The 19,081-nt window shown below is 33.4% G+C and overlaps 1 protein-coding gene across 10 annotated transcripts in view; it reads left to right on the top strand.

Annotated features, from left to right (window-relative positions):
• The window catches only part of LOC105222374 (protein abrupt), a 385,492-nt gene that overhangs the window by 35,985 nt on the left and 330,426 nt on the right, over positions 1-19,081 (top strand). For 7 of the 10 annotated variants that reach the window (XM_049462423.1, XM_049462420.1, XM_049462421.1 and 4 more), the window contains exon 2: positions 15,480-15,881. The exons of 1 other annotated variant lie outside the window; for it this stretch is intronic. In XM_049462423.1, the coding sequence (XP_049318380.1) occupies positions 15,547-15,881 (335 nt within the window). In that variant the 5' untranslated portion in view covers positions 15,480-15,546. Of the gene's footprint in view, positions 1-6,886; positions 7,047-14,969; positions 15,101-15,479; positions 15,882-19,081 lie in introns of all 10 variants that reach the window. 2 more of the 10 variants (XM_049462417.1, XM_049462418.1) reach the window with 2 other exon arrangements.

The raw sequence follows: 19,081 nt of genomic DNA, 5'->3' as shown, positions 1-19,081 counted from the left end.
ATCCATAATTCCACAAATACAAATCAAAATATTGAAAAACAAAAGAATAATGAATTGTATGAAAAAAGTCAATTTTTGAAAATTTCCAATTTTTCGACTTTTTCTTATTCAAGTTCTTTTTTTTTCTGAACCTTTCCAGATCCACAGCGAACAGCTTCTGAAAATTTCATGAAAATTGCTTTCGCCGTTCTCGTCCTTTAGCAAAATAAAATGTATATTTTTCAATCTTTCTGAGAGATTTTCATAATATTTTTTTCCATAAGAACCTTGTACAGAGTATTAGAAAACTACAAAAAAAAAATCAGCCAAATCGGTTCAGCCATTCACGCTTGATGCCGTGACAACGCATGCGTTGTCCTTCGTGAAATTATGTGTTTTGAAATGAAAAGAAAGTTGAATTTACGTTGTGTTAAAAATCTTTCATTTTCGATTTTTCTAAATTTTTTTCAATTTAACGCTGTTTGATAAACAATATTTTTTGGTTTCTATTCCGGAGCGTAAATGTACAGAGAAGATGGTTTTCCAACTCGGGAACACGCCAAGTATAACTGGCACGCACTCATGTTATCGTATTTACGATAATTTGGCAAATTTGGCATAAACATTCGTGATGAGTTCATATTTCGTTGAAGTTAATTGACAAAAGGCAGGTAAAATTAATATCAAACCACTGGAACCGAAATTTGCCTATTTCCAATTCTTAAAGTGTGCGAACTTCAGTGGCATGCGAAGTAGCTATCGAATCGTCCATCGTTTGATTACATTTATTATCATGTTCCAGCAATTGTAATTGCTTGCGTGCTTCTCAAAAGGTTACACACACTCTACCATTCGCAGTGCGCATTGACTCAAATGAAATTGAACCGAAGGTATTAGCAATCGTCGTTTTTCGGGTGGATTATGTAAAATCGTCCTAAGGAATGAGTTGAGAACACACCTGGATGTCAATCTATTGGTTGGCCTTGCTTTCTGCGTACCTGTTTCTTCAGCGATGTATTCCATGCATAATATCAAGGTATTTCCAAATAAAGCAATGTTCTCACAAACGAATCACTGACGCAAGTTGAGAAAAAACTCGTCAATGAAAATTTTGTTGTTGGAAGTGTTTCCGCTGGCTGTACTGTATTCTCTAGGTTGAAAAACACTCTTTAGCCATTCTCCAAATGAACTGCGAAACGTACAACAGTCGGAAAAGTCGATTTCACCAAACTACAATATCAAACATTGGCATAAGTTTTGAATGTGAATTAGTGGCGAATATGGTACGATCCATATGTTGTCGACTTCGATATTCACTACTCTAAGTTGAATGGTAAATGTCCTGCCATTGTCGTCTGATGAGCTACGACGATAGAGTGGATATCCATCATTTCCAGTTTGCGTTTCCAAAAGATAAGCACGTGGATAGTGTTTCGTGCATTTATTGCAAGTGGGATTGTGGTGTCCGCAAGGTACATACACCATATTGGTTTTCATCGCTTCGTAGAATAATGGATCTTTCTCTGCATGAGGAATTTCCGCAGAAATGATATCATCAATTTGATCTGGTGTAACCACCATCCACCATTCACAGAAGAATGTGTGCGTGGGGCAAACCTCTTTTTTGCAACTCAACAGAGTACATCCAGCATCTGACTGCACCATACTTGTATATATGTACATACGTTGCTTCAAGATAAAGTTCATCAAACATCGTAGCTGTTGTTTGAAAAGTCTTGCTGTATTATCATGATGATCGCTTGCTGATTGACAGCGATCCATAATTCCACACATATGTCATCGCACCCTGGGAGTCTCATGTAGTTCTTATGTCTTGGGCTGCCATACGTTGATGGCAAAAAGAACGCCGACCGATCAATCTGTAATTGATCACTTCTTTTGAAACACACATAAAGTTTTCACTGAATAATTTTCAATAATTTTTCCGGAATAGAAAAGTAAGTGACCGAAATTGAACGATTCAAATAATTTATAAATCAAAATATTGAAAAACAAAACAAAAAAGAATTGTATGAAAAGTCACTTTTCGGAAATTTCCAATTTTTCGACTTTTCCTTATGAAAAGTATATGGTTTTTTTTTTATCTCACCCTTTCCAGATCAACAGCGAACAACTTCTGATTTCATGAAGATTGGTTCCGCCGTTCTCGAGTGTTAGCCTTTAATTTATGAGGTCAAATTTCGAATCGTAGATTTAGAGGTAGTAGTAAATTTTACATCATTTTGATTGTTAAAATTTATTAGAGATTTTTTTATTATAATACTTACAAATTTCATCAAACTGATTTAAAACTAATTACAGTATTTGGAAAGAAAATTTTAAACTCTTTGTATTTTTTTGAAAAATGTGTCGCATTTTAGAAGCCTTTTTTATGATTATGAGAAAATCAAAACACAAGGTGTAAAATTTACTACCACGTCATAAGTTAAAGGTTAGCGTTACTAACAAACAAACAATCATTTTCACTTACATATGTATGTATGTATATACAAAATAAGACGTTTGTATGGGAAAAAGAAAAGAGCTGTTTTTAGGGGGTTTCCGGCAACTTTCGTAATTTTTTCTTACATAAGAACCTTCTCCTGATAATAACAAATACAACAAAAAAAAATCAGCCAAATCGGTTCACCCGTTTATGAGTGATGAAATTACAAAGAAAGTGGCATTGATTTATATATATATAGATTACGTAATAAAGTGTGAAGTATACAGTACAGTACGAAAACTCTAATTTTATTTCAATATGTGTGCATGATAACCAAAAGATATAACCACTTCATACCCAAAACTCATATTTTAAATATAATAGTATATATCGTCCCCTCAATATAACAATAGCGTATAATTTTTTTTGGGTTTTGAGAAAATCGAGTTTAAAGTTTTTGTCAAATCAGATGTCTATACACTTATTGAAGGAAATTTTTGAACATGAAATTATACACCATTTTTTCTAATGACATTTTGACCCACTTTGTGGAAGTAGAATTTGACGAAATTTTGACCAGACATAGAATCAATGATGGAGATTCTAAATATGCAATAAAAAAATAATGGCGTATCAGCACATACGCTATTGTTATATTGAGGGGACGATATATCGTCGACTAAAATACAAACCTATGTATCATCAAAAATAAATGGAAATCGCTGACAGATATAATAATCAAAATTTATGCATTTTATAACGAAAACTTAAATTTTATTTCAATATTGGATATAAAGTGGTTATATTTTTTGGTTATTATGCACTCATAATATTGGATATAAAGTGGTTATATTTTTTGGTTATTACGGACTCATATTGAAATAAAATTTGAGTTTTCGTTATAGAATGGATAAATTTTGATTATTATATCAGTCAGCGATTTCCATTTATTTTTGATGATACATTGGTTTGTATTTTAGGCGACGATATATATATTATTATATTTAAAATATGAGTTTTGGGTAGGAAGTGGTTATATTTTTTGGTTATCATGCACTCATACTGAAACAAAATTTGAGTTTTGGATATAAAGTAGTTATATTTTTTGGTTATTATGCACTCAAACTCATATTTTAAATATAATAATATATATATTGTCACCTAAAATACAAACCAATGTATCATCAAAAATAAATGGAAATCGCTGATAGATATAATAACCAAAATTTATCATTTTATAACGAAAACTTAAATTTTGAGTGTATGATAACCATAAATTAAACCACTTTATACCGAAAAGCCAATATATTTTTTTTATTTTCAACGCAGAAAGGGGTACTATGCGAAAGTGCTTCAGTCACCCCTGGTATTCGCTCGGCCTGGTTTATTTTTTTAGAGCGCGGCCGAAGGCCGCCAACGCAGAAAGGAGTACTACGCGAAAGTACTTCAGTCACCCCGGGTATTCGCTCGGCCAGGGTTATTTTTTTAGAGCGCGGCCGAAGGCCGCCAACGCAGAAAGGAGTACTACGCGAAAGTACTTCAGTCACCCCGGGTATTCGCTCAGCCAGGGTTATTTTTTTAGAGCGCGGCCGAAGGCCGCCAACGCAGAAAGGAGTACTACGCGAGAGTACTTCGGTCACCCCGGGTATTCGCTGATGATTTTATCTATATATATAAAAGAAAGTCGTGTTAGTTACATCACTTATAACTCAAGAACGGCAGAACAGATTTGGCTGAAAATTGGTAGGGAGGTAGCTTAGAGCCAGGAGACGGACATAGGATACTTTTTATCTCTTTATGTCAAAATTTAATACAACTCATAAATACAAAAATTATATTTCAAATCATAAGCATTTGTTCAAAATTCATGTTTGTAGGAATCATTTCAATATTTCATTTCTTCAAAAAAAAAAAAAAACAATAAAAACAACCTTACATCTTCGTCTATATAAATATGTATGTATGTATGTAAAAATGAATCGCCAAAATGTATGTATGCTCATAACTTTAATACGACTGAACGAAATTTGATAATTCTTTTTTTAAAATATTCGTTTAGGTTCAGGGATTTTTCGAATAATTGCCGGAAAACCCCTAAAAACAGTCCTTTTCTTTTTCTCATACAAACGAATGAATGTTTGTTCGTTCGTAACGCTAAGAGAACGGCTGAACCAATATTGATGAAATTTTAAGAGGTTGTTCGTTGTGGATTAAGGAAGGTTTAGAAATAAAAACATCTTATACTTTTCATGAAAAGTCGGCAAATTGGATAATTCCAAAAAGTAACTTTTTTCCAAAAACATTTTTTTTCAATTTCTGTTTTGTTTTTCAATATTTTGATTTGGAAATTATTTGAATAGTTCAGTCTCGATCGCTTGCTTTTTTATTCCGGCTATTCAAGAGAAAAATTATTACTATTACGATTTACGATGCTTTACGACAGGTTGTGAATTGAACAATTGAAAATTATTCAGTGAAAAGTGAAACGTGTGAAAGATCCAGTATTATATGAAGTGGTGGAAAGCAATATGGTTCATGGACCTTGCGGACACTACAATCCCTTTTCGGTTTATATGTCTAACAATAAATGCACGAAACACTATCCGCTTGCTTTTCTTTCGGAATCGCAAACTGGAAATGATGGATATCCACTCCATCGTCGTAGCTCATCAGACGACCATACAACTTAGAGTAGTGAATATCGAAGTTGACAACATATGGATCGTACTATATTCTCCACTGTTGTCTAATTCACATTCTAAACTCATATCAATGTTTAGTATTGCAGTTTGGTGTAATCTATAAAATACGTTTGTAAGTACGTCACCAAGGGAAGCAACATGGCGCTCAATGGTCTCAAACGATACGGTCCATACGTGAACTGCAATAAAGCGCTTTGTAGGATATTTACTTTTGCAATTCATGAACGGTTTCCGATTGTTGTGTGTCTCGCAGTTAAAATGGAGATTGGCCAAAGAGTTTATTTCAGCCCAGAGAATACATTACAGCCGGTGGTAACACCGCCAACAACAAAACTAACATTGACGAGTTTTTTTCTCAACTTTCGTCAGTGATCCGCTTACGAGAACATTGCTCTATTTGAAAATACCTTGCATTCATGGAATGCATCGTCGAAGAAATAGTTACGCTGAAAGCAAGACCGAACAGTAGATGGACATTCAGGTGTGTTCTCAACTAATGCATTAGGATGAATTTACACAACCCACCCAAAAAACGATGATTGCTTTTACCTTCGGTTGCTACTGATTAATGTACGCGGCGTATTGCGTACTGTGAATGGTATGGTGTGTGCAATTACAATTGCTGGAACACGATAATCAGTGGAAACAAATGTTGGACGATGCGATAGCTACTTCGAATGCCACTGAAGTTCCCACACTTTTCGCGATAATCATTTCACCATATCAGCCTTTAAATCCGCGTCAATTATGAGATACGAACAAAAATGACATTGTCGAAGACATTTTACATCGTATTCGCTAAAAATTGGAAATGGGTCAATTCCGGTTGATGCTTCCGGTGGTTTGATATCAATTCCATCTGCGGTTTATCAATTAATGAAAGATGAACTCATCACCAATCTTCGGACATTGGCCAAATTATCTTAACTATGATTCCTTAAATGCACGCGCAATATTAACTGCCAAAAAATACAGATGTTCTTGACTTAAACTGGAAGATTCAAAGTCAAATTCCGAAAGACTTGCGCTCATACAAATCGACCGATCGTCTTGCCATTGAAGACGTCGCCGTGAATTATCCAGTGGAGTTTCTAAATTCTTTGGAGAGGCTTGGTATGCCACCGCATCATTTGCGTCTCAAAGTTTGATCTGTCGTTATTATGTTTTGCAATCTGCAAGCGCCGAAACTATGTAATGGAACCCGACTGATTGTGACGCAGCTATCGAATACAAAGGGCTGAATACTTGATTCAACGAATTTCTTTGAGTTCCAACGATTTGCCATTTCAGTTTCCAGCGAAAATTGCATTTGAGATGACACTCAACAGGACACAAGGATAGTCGCATAGTGTGTGCAATAAGTTTGGAAATTCTATGTTTTTCACACGGCCAGATATACGTGGCGTGCACACGAGTTGGAAAGCAATATTTTCTGTACACCGGAACAGAAACCAAAAAATTTTGTTTATCAAGCTGATTGAAAAAAAAAATGAAATGATAAATTCAACTTTCTTTTCATTTCAAAACACATAATTTCACGCAGGACAACGGCTGCGGGGCCAGCTAGTTATAGTATAAAATTGTAATATGTACATATATAATAATGTTATATTACAATCATATGTATAATATAATATTATCACACGATTTTACTTATCTGTGTTTATTAAATATAAATCACATATTATTCATATATGTATGTATGTATATAGAAAAGTGTTCACATATTCAATTTTAGCTTGAAAAATCTTCTTTATAGTTTGTTTATAGTTAATAAAGAAAAAGGAATCACTCGAAAGTACAAACAAAGAAAACGCTGTGAAACGCTAAAAAAATCCTTCACTTTTGGTTTTTAAGGTGTGGCAATGCTGATTTTCCTCGTAAATATAAACACTCTAAGCTTTTCAGCCATAAATTTGGTAAGTGATTTTAAATTACTAAATTTGGCTGAAAAATTACAAAATAAAAGCGAAAAGTGAACTTATTTCAATGTTAAGAGTGTATATTTAAATATAGTGAGTGAAAAACGTGAAAATATTCTGTGAAAGATGGAGAAATAACATGTGTTCTTAGGGCAAATTTTGAATTTTTAAACGTGAATATTTTTAAAAATATTAACTATTTTTACATAATTTTTGGATATTCCTCCTCTAGAGAAGCCCCCTATCCGTACATACCCCATTTTCCCGGAAATTCGGTTTTTTACCCCTCCGCCAAAGTAATCGGAATCGTGCCCATTTAACTATCAAATCATCATGATTTAATAGTGCACCAATAAGTTCGCGACTGAGAGGTGCCATGCGTCGTTCAACTCTGCTAAATGCATTCCTTCCTGGGGCATTTGTAGCTATACAAATTGCATCTAATGAAAATCTTTAAAATGTTGTAAAGCTGAAACTATAACGCGGTAGACAATTTTGTAACTTTGATTAAAATTATAATATAAAATAAAATAAAGTACGATTCGCAGGAGAGCCCCAATGTTTACAAATTTAGGCACGGAAAGCAGGGGCAGTAAAAAGCTTCATTACAACTTAAGTATTAAAAAAACAAAGATTGTGTTTATAAATGTTTAATATTTTTTTGTTTACCTATAAATTTCACGTTTGTACATCACAAATTTTGAAATGTGATGTCACAAAGCTTTTGACCCCCCCCCTGCCCCTTGTCTCACAATGTCACTTCTGAATGATACCCTCCCCCCCTTCAAGGTGTGACGTAATTTATGGATGGCCCCTTATTTACAATTGATGAGTTGCAAAGTTTTACACACACAACCCATTTGAAAATGCTTAACAATTATACATAAATGTCTATAACTCACAGTGGATTGATCGATACAGATGCAACAGATTTATATAACGAAGTACAAGCTATTAGCAGAAAATTTCTCATACAACTCAACCCTGGATGTTTTGAATTATATTTGTTCAAACAAATGACAAACAGTTACCCGGAAATTATAAATAAAACGCAAAATATTTAATTATTCATCAATATTTATTTTTCCGCGATCAAAGTAATCTCTAGATGTAATACACTAATGTTAACGATTTTTTCTGTCCTCGAATCATTTTCATACATAATTTTGGGATGAATTTCAGCGAATTTTGTTTTATCTCTTCAATCTCCTGAAAGCTGGTTCCATGGAGCGGTAATTTCAGTTTGTGAAACAAGAGAAAATCATGCGGAGACAAATCAAATCAAATGGTCACAATGATGGCTCAATGCGATAGTGCATAAACATCGTATAAATTCTTGCACAATTCCGGCCGTTTTCGACGGATGTCGATGCGACCAAATATAACACCTTATTAACTGCGTGTCCCTCCGGAACAAATTCATGATGCACCAAACCACAAATATCGAAAAAAACAATTAGCATCACCTTGATTTTGGAGCGATTTTGGCGTGTTTTTAGTATTTTTGCTTTTTACCAATCTCATACACCCTTGACTCATTGACAAAATTTGAGACAAATTCTTTGTACGATATTTTTATCCATTGTAAAAATTGAATAAAGCTTAAGCAGCTGCTGTAAACAAATTGGTTGACAGATATCGCTCATATTTGGCATATAATTAGGAACAGCTATAGCAACTAAGCCAAAAACATTGTTTTGCTTAGCAACATAATAAATTGAAAAGCATGTGGCACAAACTCTTAACATTGAAACAGTCGTGTCAATTGCGTTTATTTGGAAAAAAATATTTTAATCAATTATTTTGTATAAGTACACAAGAGGAGAAAAATCCCGAAGCTGGGCGAGACAAGCTCAAATTTTAAACAGCAAATAAATTTAATATCACGTGTTTCTTAAATTTATATTTTACTGTCAGCACGGTACGTGCTTCCCTACGTATAAAATGAAACTTCAAGATTCAGAACAGATACAGGATCAACATATCTATTTCGTGCATTACGTTCACGCTGCGGCGCATTATTTTTTCGCGTTCATCTGTAGTCTGTGATCGGCTTAGTAATGATACATCATGTACATTACGCGTTCGATGATCTATATTTGCTCGTATGGCTCGTGCCATTTTTCCTTCATATAAAAAAGAATAAATCAAATTAAAAACAAATTGCATCTATTACAAAAGAATAAAACACCTCTTTAACCACAATATCGTCACCTAAAATGCAAAAGGCCGTAACTAACAAAAAATTCAAAATTGACTTTTTGATTGATTATAAAGTACTAAACCGAAACACGTGTACACAGCAAATTTTACATGCATACGTCCAAAAATAACGACTTTATATGCGAGAATCAGAAGGCCGCAACTACAACTTCAACAATTTCATAAACCAAAAAGCCGTAACTACCCTTTTTTCATTCTCTTTGATTCAATTTCAATGTGATACATTGTGTTATCCGTAATTACAGTTGTTTTCATTATCTTTCTTTCTTTATCAAATTGTGTTATTGTGTTACTGCCCTCATTCCCGGAATAAAACAAAATTAATAAAATGAGTACTAATTGTGAAAATGGTTGTAATGAAAAACTTAAAAAAAATAATAAAAGGTCTGGATATATAATAAACCGATTGAAAGGAAAAAAATACATGGGGCTATCGAAAGGCATTATTAGTGAAAAAGCTCCAAGAGAACTTAAAGCTGGATGTACTTCAAAATTCTGGGAGAAAAGTGCTGTACGGAATTGTTCTACATTTTCCGAAGAAAATCGTAAGGAAATATTTAATAGGTTCTGGAAAATGTCATGGGATGAAAAAAAATGTATGTCGTTAATCTTGTTGAACGCGCGAATATAAAGCGAATTTGTGTTGAGAACTCTAGAAGATCAATTACAAATGTTACTATTTAAAACATCATTCTAAACGTGTTCAAGTGTGGTTTCATATGTTTTTATCTACGCTTGGATTAAATGAGAAAATGGTGAGGAATTGGGTAAATTTCAATGACTTCCATGGCACCAATATTTCGCCAGAAGAACAAAACAAAATAACAACAGAACGTAAAGCATTTACTAATGAAGGAGTCTTATTTCAAAAACGTTTAAATTTTCTGGAAAAATGGTTGCATGACATTCCTAAGCTTGAATCACTCTACCGAAGACAGTATACGAAGAAACTGTACTTGCGGTCCGATTTTAAAAGCTACAAACATGTCTATGAAGTTTATTCTAAAGACTGCGAGACTAATGAAGTAGTTCATGTATCTTTTCCAACATTTATGGCAGTATTAAAAAAAAACAAAACTGTTGTATATTTAAGCCAAAAAATGATATGTGCGACACCTGCACATCATACGAATCGAAGAACTTAACCCAAGATCAGTACGACATTCATAGAAAGGATATACAAGACATGAGAAATGAAAAGTTAATTGACATAGAAAACGCCAAATCAGGATTACACTTGTTGTTATGCATTGACATGCAGGCAGTGAAATTGATTCCACAGACAAATGCAAATGCCACGTACTATAAAATGAAATTACAAGTGCACAATTTCACAATTTATAAAGTTATTTCACATGAATCTGACAATTTTGTCTGGGACGAAACCGATGGTACCCTTGTTGCTTCTACCTTTGCTACATGTATAATAAAATACATAAAAAATTCCATTAAAAAGTCACCAAATATTCATCACATAATTATATGTTCCGATGGTTGTTTCTTTCAGAACCGAAATGTAATTCTCCCTAATGCAATATTATCTTTATGTGTTCAAGAAAACATAACGGTAGAATATAAATATTTAATAGTGGGACATACACAAATGGAGAGTGATTCGACCCACTCCCTCATTCAAAGAAAAATCAACAAGAGACAAATAAATTTACCATCTGCGCTGTCTGGCTTGATTAGAGAGTCTCGAAAGGACCCATTTGCTCTAAAAGTGCACCATGTTGATTACAAGTATTTCCTTGACTACGAAAGTATTCCTAAGCGCTACGTATCTATTCGACCAGGTAAAGATTAACATACACGTATAAATTATGTATAAAAAACTCAACATCTTCAATACAGGCAAAAAATCCGGAGAGCCAACTGTTAATATGAACCGTGCCTTGGCATATGATCCATCTGGAATAATTTATTATAAAACAAATATCAACGACGATTATAACGTTTTGCCACAACGTACACAACAAAAATTTAGGGACATCGAAGCTTCACAGTTAAATACCGAAAGAATATCAATATCTAAAAAGAAATGGGAACACCTGCTGGAACTTAAATTTTTACTTCCGGCTGACTGCCACAGCTTTTATGATAATATACCCTTTACATCTTAAACCTATTCTTATTTGTTATTTGTATTGCAGGTTTTGTTGTTTTCAAATGAATTATTTTGTTTTTCTTAACCAGTTTAATTTAACTTTATTTTCTCGAATTAAATGTATTAATTAAATAATTTCTTCTGTGTTAAAATACTTACAATAAATAGATACAAAAAGACATAACTTGTTAAAAACTTTTTTAGTTACAGCCTAAAAGCACATTTTCTTATTTTAACCATTGCTTTCATTTTATACACAATTTTTTCAAGTAGTTACGGCTTTTTGGTTTCAGAAAAATAGAGTGCAAAAGGCCGTAACTAACATTTCTTAAAAACTGCTTTTTTCCCATTAATTTGGTTTTCAGAAACAAATCCGTCTGTGTTTTCTAAGCTTAACTCTACAATTTCTCTCTCTTTAATCCAGAGCCGCTTAAAGTAATGCGCAATTTATTTACCAACGCATACAATCACACATTTGATATCTGCTAGCGTATGATTGATACACTGAGTGAATCGTGCTATTTGGTTATTTTGTTATTAAAAATTTAGAAAAAAATAAATAATTATGGTTTTTGATTAAAAAAGCAATTAAGAACAACAATAATTTTAAGTTAATTTTTTTAACTTTCCATGATTTTTTCCATATCGACTTCAAGATCGTAAGTTTTGATTCTCATTAAGTCCTCTATATGTTTATTCGAAACTGAATTCCTGTATTTCGAGTGTATTTTTGACGCTGGCAGAATTAGCGTCGTAGCGTACATGCTTCGACTGCATTTGCTTGCCTATACTCCGAGTATAGGCATGAAAAATTTTGAGCGGCTATGCTTTAATCTATAACGTTTTTTGCTTCTCCTGTAAAATACTAAAAATGTTAGTTACGGCCTTTTGCATTTTAGGTGACGATATGTTTTTTCAAATAAAGAAACACACATGCATACATTTACAATATTTCACTTCAACTGCTTAAAACTTACCATTGTTTGACAATTTAATTCAAATAAAGCTTCTAAACGATGTGAAATACCGACGACTCGCTAAAAAGCGTCCGAAATGAAATGACGGTATACATGACACAAAAACATAACAATATGACAGCACAATTCTCATCTTAAATAATTTTAATTTGACACGAAAATCCCCATTAACATTTATTGAAATTTGATAAATAAGGAACCGCTCTACCGATTTTGTGTAAACTTATAAACCATATACTAAATAGTCCGAACATTGCCTTAAGGTTTGGTTTAAATAGATAGAGCCCGTTCTTAAGTTATAAAATCACAACGAAAAGTGGAATTACTTTTTATATGTATAGATTAAAAAGTAACTTCTATTTGAGTTCTAAAATTAGTACGAAGCAAAAGGAAATGCAAGACAAAAATGCAGGGCAATATTTATTTTAAATAAGTAAAAAAAAAAATAATAATGTAATAACATTTCATTTCTCACGAGGATCGAGGCCATCGAACAATCATCATTTGAAGAAACCGAATAAATTTAAGGCACCAGATACTAAATATTTAAACGGCGGAGTTTATTGACGACTTTTTGTCGGATATATAGTTTTGAAATTCATGGAGAAATATGTATCTTATTTCTGGTAAAGAAATGATATAGTACCAAAACTGGATATATTCTAGATCACTTATACTTCTAAGAAAAGTTATGCCGAATTTGTCGCTGATGTGTGGATTATTTATTTATAAAGTTGTTTGTCTCTTTTATAGCTGACCAATGTCCACAGAGAATACAACCGTCCAAGACCTTTAACTGCCCCCATATACCCTTTATTGTGATTCCCGATTTTCTCACTGCCATTGGACCTACCTAAAGAAAAAACTGGCGAAAATTAGTCAAAAACTTCAACAGCACTGAAAGCTGTCATATTTCATAGTCGGGAAGCTCATGCGGGGATTTTCGAAATTACTAAAGCGTGTCAGAAAATTATATGGGGAGATACATTGCACCTTTTTATGTACCCCTACTAAATATGAGCTCTTAATATGGAGGGGAGTTCGTTAGATTAGAGAAAAAAAAATCGATTCTTCGGGAAACTCGAGCGCATCAGATTAAATTAGTATATTATTAATACTTGCCCATTTTTATAAAAGTTTATTCTTGCCCGAAGGTATTTTAAATGCCGCACGCGATTACCATTCTCACAATTTTCATCTTCGTTTAACAATAATAACAAAAGTAAAATATCTTCTATTTTCACAACAAGATGCACAATCTGATATTTAATTCATAACGAGCACTGTCAAGAGCATTTGACATCTTAACAACTTATAAAGAAAAGAGCTTTTTATTTCAGATACAGAATTCGAAATGCTTGATTAATTTCGAATTTTGACAAATTAGAAATATGTTGAATTGTCAAGTGCACAGAATAGGGGTGTAAGAGATGGTAAATTAAATATATGAAGACGAGTGTATATTTCAATATTCTCACAGTTTGAGGGTGACTTATAGAAATAGCAGGGTGACAAATTTGTAAAAAAATACGTCACCTTAAAACACTCGAGCGCGATAGATATTTTTTTTTCATTTTAAAGGGAATTCTGTCAGAATCACGAAAATCCTATAATCTGACAGTTTCCATGGGGCGATACAGATAAAATCGTCGACAAAAGGACAAGCGTACTGATGATGAGAGGTGTGTATCCCCTACTTCTCATTTTCTTTCTTACTCTCTCGCACCGTCCTCATACTAGCGTCTGCCAGTATGCCATCTCAGCTGATCACCATAGCGTGGTTGTTGTTAATAGACACTTGACACTTTTGTTTGTTTGTGGTGTTTTCTATTTTTTTCGTCTACAGCGATCAGTTTTACATCCATTGTAAAAATGAGTGACGTTAGTATCAAATGTGTTTTCTGTGGCGAAGAAACGTATGAAAAAATCAAAAAGAAAAAAATAAAAGAACTAAAAAGTTTTGAAGTTTTATGTTTTTTCTCGGTTACAGAAATGCAAAATGACGAGGAAGTTCAAGAAGTTCAGGAAGTGGAAACCAACTTCGACGATGACTCCAATGACGAAAATTGACAAGTTTTCTTTTTAATATTTATATCTACTTTCATATTAATAAATTATTCAATTTTCTATACATATATATGTATACACTGTTTTTATTACATCCTGTAACAAAAACTAGAATCAAACAGAATTCTTCCACTTTTAAATCGTCAGATTAACGATATCCCTCTATATAATTGTCAGATTATCTTTTGGGAAGACTCTGACATCAAGTTTATCCCCCTGCATAAAAATCTGACAAGCTCGAGTATCTCAAGGTCTCCTTTTTTATACAAGTTTTCAAATCAGTCGTGACTTTTGGTCACGTCGAAATTGTCAGAAATTTATCTGACACGCTCGAATAACTTTTTTTTCACTTCTCATTACGGCCCTCCCCCTTGAATTGATTGTGAGATTAATATATATCGACTATCGGAAATACAATACGCGTACGAGTATATACCATAAATGACTGACGCTCTTGAGTATTTTTATGTGACTGTTTTTTTTTTAATTTTTGAAAATAATCATCGCTCTTCTTTTACCTAGACTTCTTTTTTTTTAAACTTCTAGTAACTCTCCATAACGCTCCAGTAACTGCAAATTTAGCACTCCAGGCTCCCCTACTGTAAAGAGTGCCAGAAGATCCCATTGGAATGTGACCTACACAAGTTGCTGCTTTCCATGACCCCCCTTGGTCACAAGTAATATTAAAATTAGCTTTAGGTTGATATAATAAGTCATAAATTTAGAATAAGTTTGGTATTATGTGTAATGAACTTCTTGACAGTGTCGAAAGTGTATAAATATTTGCTTATTAAGAGATTCTTTTTAATTTCTTGTTGGTATTATCTAAATTCATATTGTTAAATTGTTTTCCATTAAAAATGTTCTTTAAACTAAACTTTATTTATGACCTGCTCATTTAAAGTCAAAATTAAACATTTTGTTTCCGAGTGTAAAGTGTTTCTGGAAAAATTGTATGTGTGAGACATGCAATTAATAATAAACATATACCATACATACATAAATACCATGTTATCTACAGTAAAATGCATGACCTTTATTTATGTTTTATTTTAGAATTCAACCAGGACATCACCAAATTGCACTTATTTAAAAAGGAATTTATAAATTTAATTAAAGAAATATGTCCTCAGTATCGCAAAACTTAATACCTGTGGAAAAAAAGGAGCAGATTTCTTTATCCCAAAAGTTAACAATTCATGAACAGCATCATCAACTGTATGCTTTGAAATGGAGTGAATTTCAATCATCTATAGTTAACTGTTTTCAACGATTGCGAGATGAAGAAGACTTTGTGGATGTAACTATATCTTGTGACCAGCGATCATTTGCTGCTCATAGAGTTGTGCTCAGTGCCTGCAGTCCTTATTTTCGTAAATTGTTGAAATCAAATCCCTGCAAACACCCCATTATAATATTACGAGATGTGTACTCAGAACACATGGAATGTCTTCTAAGGTATTTAAATTTAAATCAATCAATAGCTATTAATTACAGAGAACCACTTCTAATAATTATTGCCAAAACGAAACACAACATACATAGGTTTTTTTCAAATTGTATGAAATTCTTATATACATTTATCAATTATTATATAAATTTGTTCTCCAAAATAAATAAAATATAAACAAATTCATCTTTAACACAAAAAAAATCAATAATATTAAAACAAATAAAACATACAAATAGATTTGTGTAATTATTATACCTATAAACAGATTCACTAACACTAATCATAAGAGTATAGATCAAAAATCTCAATAAAATAAGTCCATAAGAAAACCATAAAAAATAAGAAATATTTCGGCCATAACTCAGCTATAACTCCGAAGGCGGTTTCCATGCCAATAAAGAAGAAGAAGAATCTCCACGATTAAAATAATCTAAAATGTATAGAAGTACTAACTGACCAAGCAGGCGTTTTCTTCTGAGAAATTATGTGTTTTGAAATTAAAAAAAGTTTGATCTAATATATTTTGTGTTTAAATAATTTATTTGCGATTTTTCTAGATTTTTTCAATGTAACGCAGCTTGATAAGCAACATTTTTTGTTTTCTATTCCGGTGCGTAAATGTATAGAAAATACAGGTTTCGGATTTATGAACACATCACTTATAGCAGGCCCTGTGAAAAACATGGCATTTCCAGATTTATACCACACACTTCTAGCGACTATCCTTGTGTCCGTTGATTGTCATTTCAAAAGTAATTTTCCCTGGAAACTGAATAGGTTTGGACTAAAATGGCAAACCGGTGGAACTAAAAAGAATTCGTAGCACCAAGCATTCGGGCGCTTATATTCGATAGCTGCATCACAGTCAATCGGGTTCCATTACATAGTTTCGGCGAATGAAAATTGCGAAACATAATAATTAAAGATCCAACTTTGAGACGCAAATGATGCGGCGGCATACCAAGCCTCTCCAAGGAAATTACAAATTCTACTGGAAATTTCACGGCTTCGTTTCCATTGTCAAGACGATCAGAATTTTCCCTTTTACAGTACTTAGCGAATACGATGTAAAATGTCTTCGGCACTGTAATTTTTGTGCGTATCCCATAACTGACGCAGATTTGGAGGCGTGATCGCGAAAAGTGTGCGAACTTCAGTGGCATGCAAAGTAGCTATCGCATCGTCCTTTGTTTGATTCCAGCGATTATCAGCAATTGTAATTGCCATTCACACTACGCAATGACTCAAATGAAGTTGAACCGCGTACATTAATCAATAGCAACCGAAGGTAGAAGCAATCGTCGTTTTTCGGGGGGATTATGTAAATTCACCCTAATGCATTAGTTGAGAACACACCTGAAAGTCCATCTACTGGTGGGCCGTGTTTTTTGTGTAAACATTTCTTCGACGATGCACCCCATGTGTAATATCAAGCCATTTCCGAATAGAGCAATTTTCTCGCAAACGGATCCCTGACGCAAGTCGAGGAAATACTCGTCAACATAAATTTTATTGTTGCGGTGTTTCCGTTGGCTGTACTGAATTCTCTGGGTTGAAATACACACTTTGGCCATCTCCAAATGAACTGCGAGATACACAACAGTCGGAAAAGGTCCTTGACTTGCTTTCTTTGGTAACGTACTTGCAAACGTATTTGATCGATTTCACCAAACAGTAATACTCAATATACATAGATTGATATGAAGTGGGATTGTGCTGTCCGCAAGGTCCATGAACCATATTGGTTTTTATCACTTCGTATAATACTGGATCTTTCTCTACATCAGAAATTTCCGCAAAAATTGTTTTATCAATTTGGTCACCACCATCCAAAAAAGAATGTATGCATGTGACAAACCTCTCTTTTGCCACTCAACGAGGACATCTAGCATCTAACAGCACCACATATACGTTGTTTCAAGATAAAGTCCATGAAACATCGTAGTTGTTGTTTGAAAAGTCGTGCTGCAACATCGTGATGATCGCTTGCTGATTGACAGCGATCCATAATTCCACACGTATGTCATCGCATCCTGGGAGTACTCGTTCATGTGTCTTGGGCTGCCATACGCTGATTGCAAAAAGAACACCGACCGATATTAGCGCGGTCTCTTCGTGACTTTGTAGCAAATTTCAATCTGCAATTGCTCACTTTGTGTGAAACACACCTAAGGTTTTCTGAATAATTTTTAATAATTTACATTTTGAATAGCCGGAATAAGAAAGCAAGCAACCGAAATTGAACAATTCAAATAATTTACAAATCAAAATATTGAAAAACAAAACAAAAAATAAGAAAACAAATTGTGTGGAAAAAAGTTAAATTTCAGAATTGTCCAATTTTCCGACTTTTAGGGGTATGGAAAACAGATAGTAGCCGATTCTCAGGCCTACTGAATACGCATATAAAATTTGGTAAAAATCGGTAAATCCGTTTCGGAAGAATACGGTAACTAACATTGTGACATGGAAATTTTATACATATACATATGTATTAGACAATAAACGGCAATTGTTGTTTTGAAAAAATATTTAAAAATAACTAACACTAAAGGTTTATAGTTTATTATTATAAACAGAGATTAATCTCTCTCGCAATGAAGTATGCAATATTTTTTATCAGACCTTCTTAGGCAAATGCAAACAAACACATGCGAAAACATACCACATACTTAAAGTTGTTCGTGGGAAAGCTTAATGTATCCAAATCTAAGCCACAAACAAACAATGTTTGGCCTTATGAGTTATTCGTCTCCATTGCGAATGTCAATTTAATTGGAAATTGAGTGCGTTTAAATTCAATTGGCGCATCTGTAAAAATCATGGCGGCAATATATTTTCACCTCGAAGCTTGCCATTCAAAATGGTGGATACGTTAATGTTTTGCTTTATTTTTTTATGACTAATCCTGTGCCGTTGCAAAGGTACGGTGTATTCTAATTACGAAGTATTAGCGTGCCCCCAAATTAAGGTAAAAATACTCCAAATACCATCACCAATCATATGGTGTAAAGTCACCCGGATGTTATATCAAGTTGTCTTCAATTTAAACCATTTTAGGCACAAAGATACATTGTTATGAGTAAAACTTTACTTCATTTCCATGAAGACATCTCACATGTTGGCCGAAACAGGTGGTATAAAGCTAACTAGTAGTTCAAAAATCGTTGCATTAGGTATAGGTAGCTAGAGGATATAATGATCA

This window comes from Bactrocera dorsalis, chromosome 1, assembly GCF_023373825.1.
Source record: "Bactrocera dorsalis isolate Fly_Bdor chromosome 1, ASM2337382v1, whole genome shotgun sequence".
Lineage (NCBI taxonomy): Eukaryota > Metazoa > Arthropoda > Insecta > Diptera > Tephritidae > Bactrocera > Bactrocera dorsalis.
This window is presented reverse-complemented; position numbering and strand designations above follow the sequence as displayed.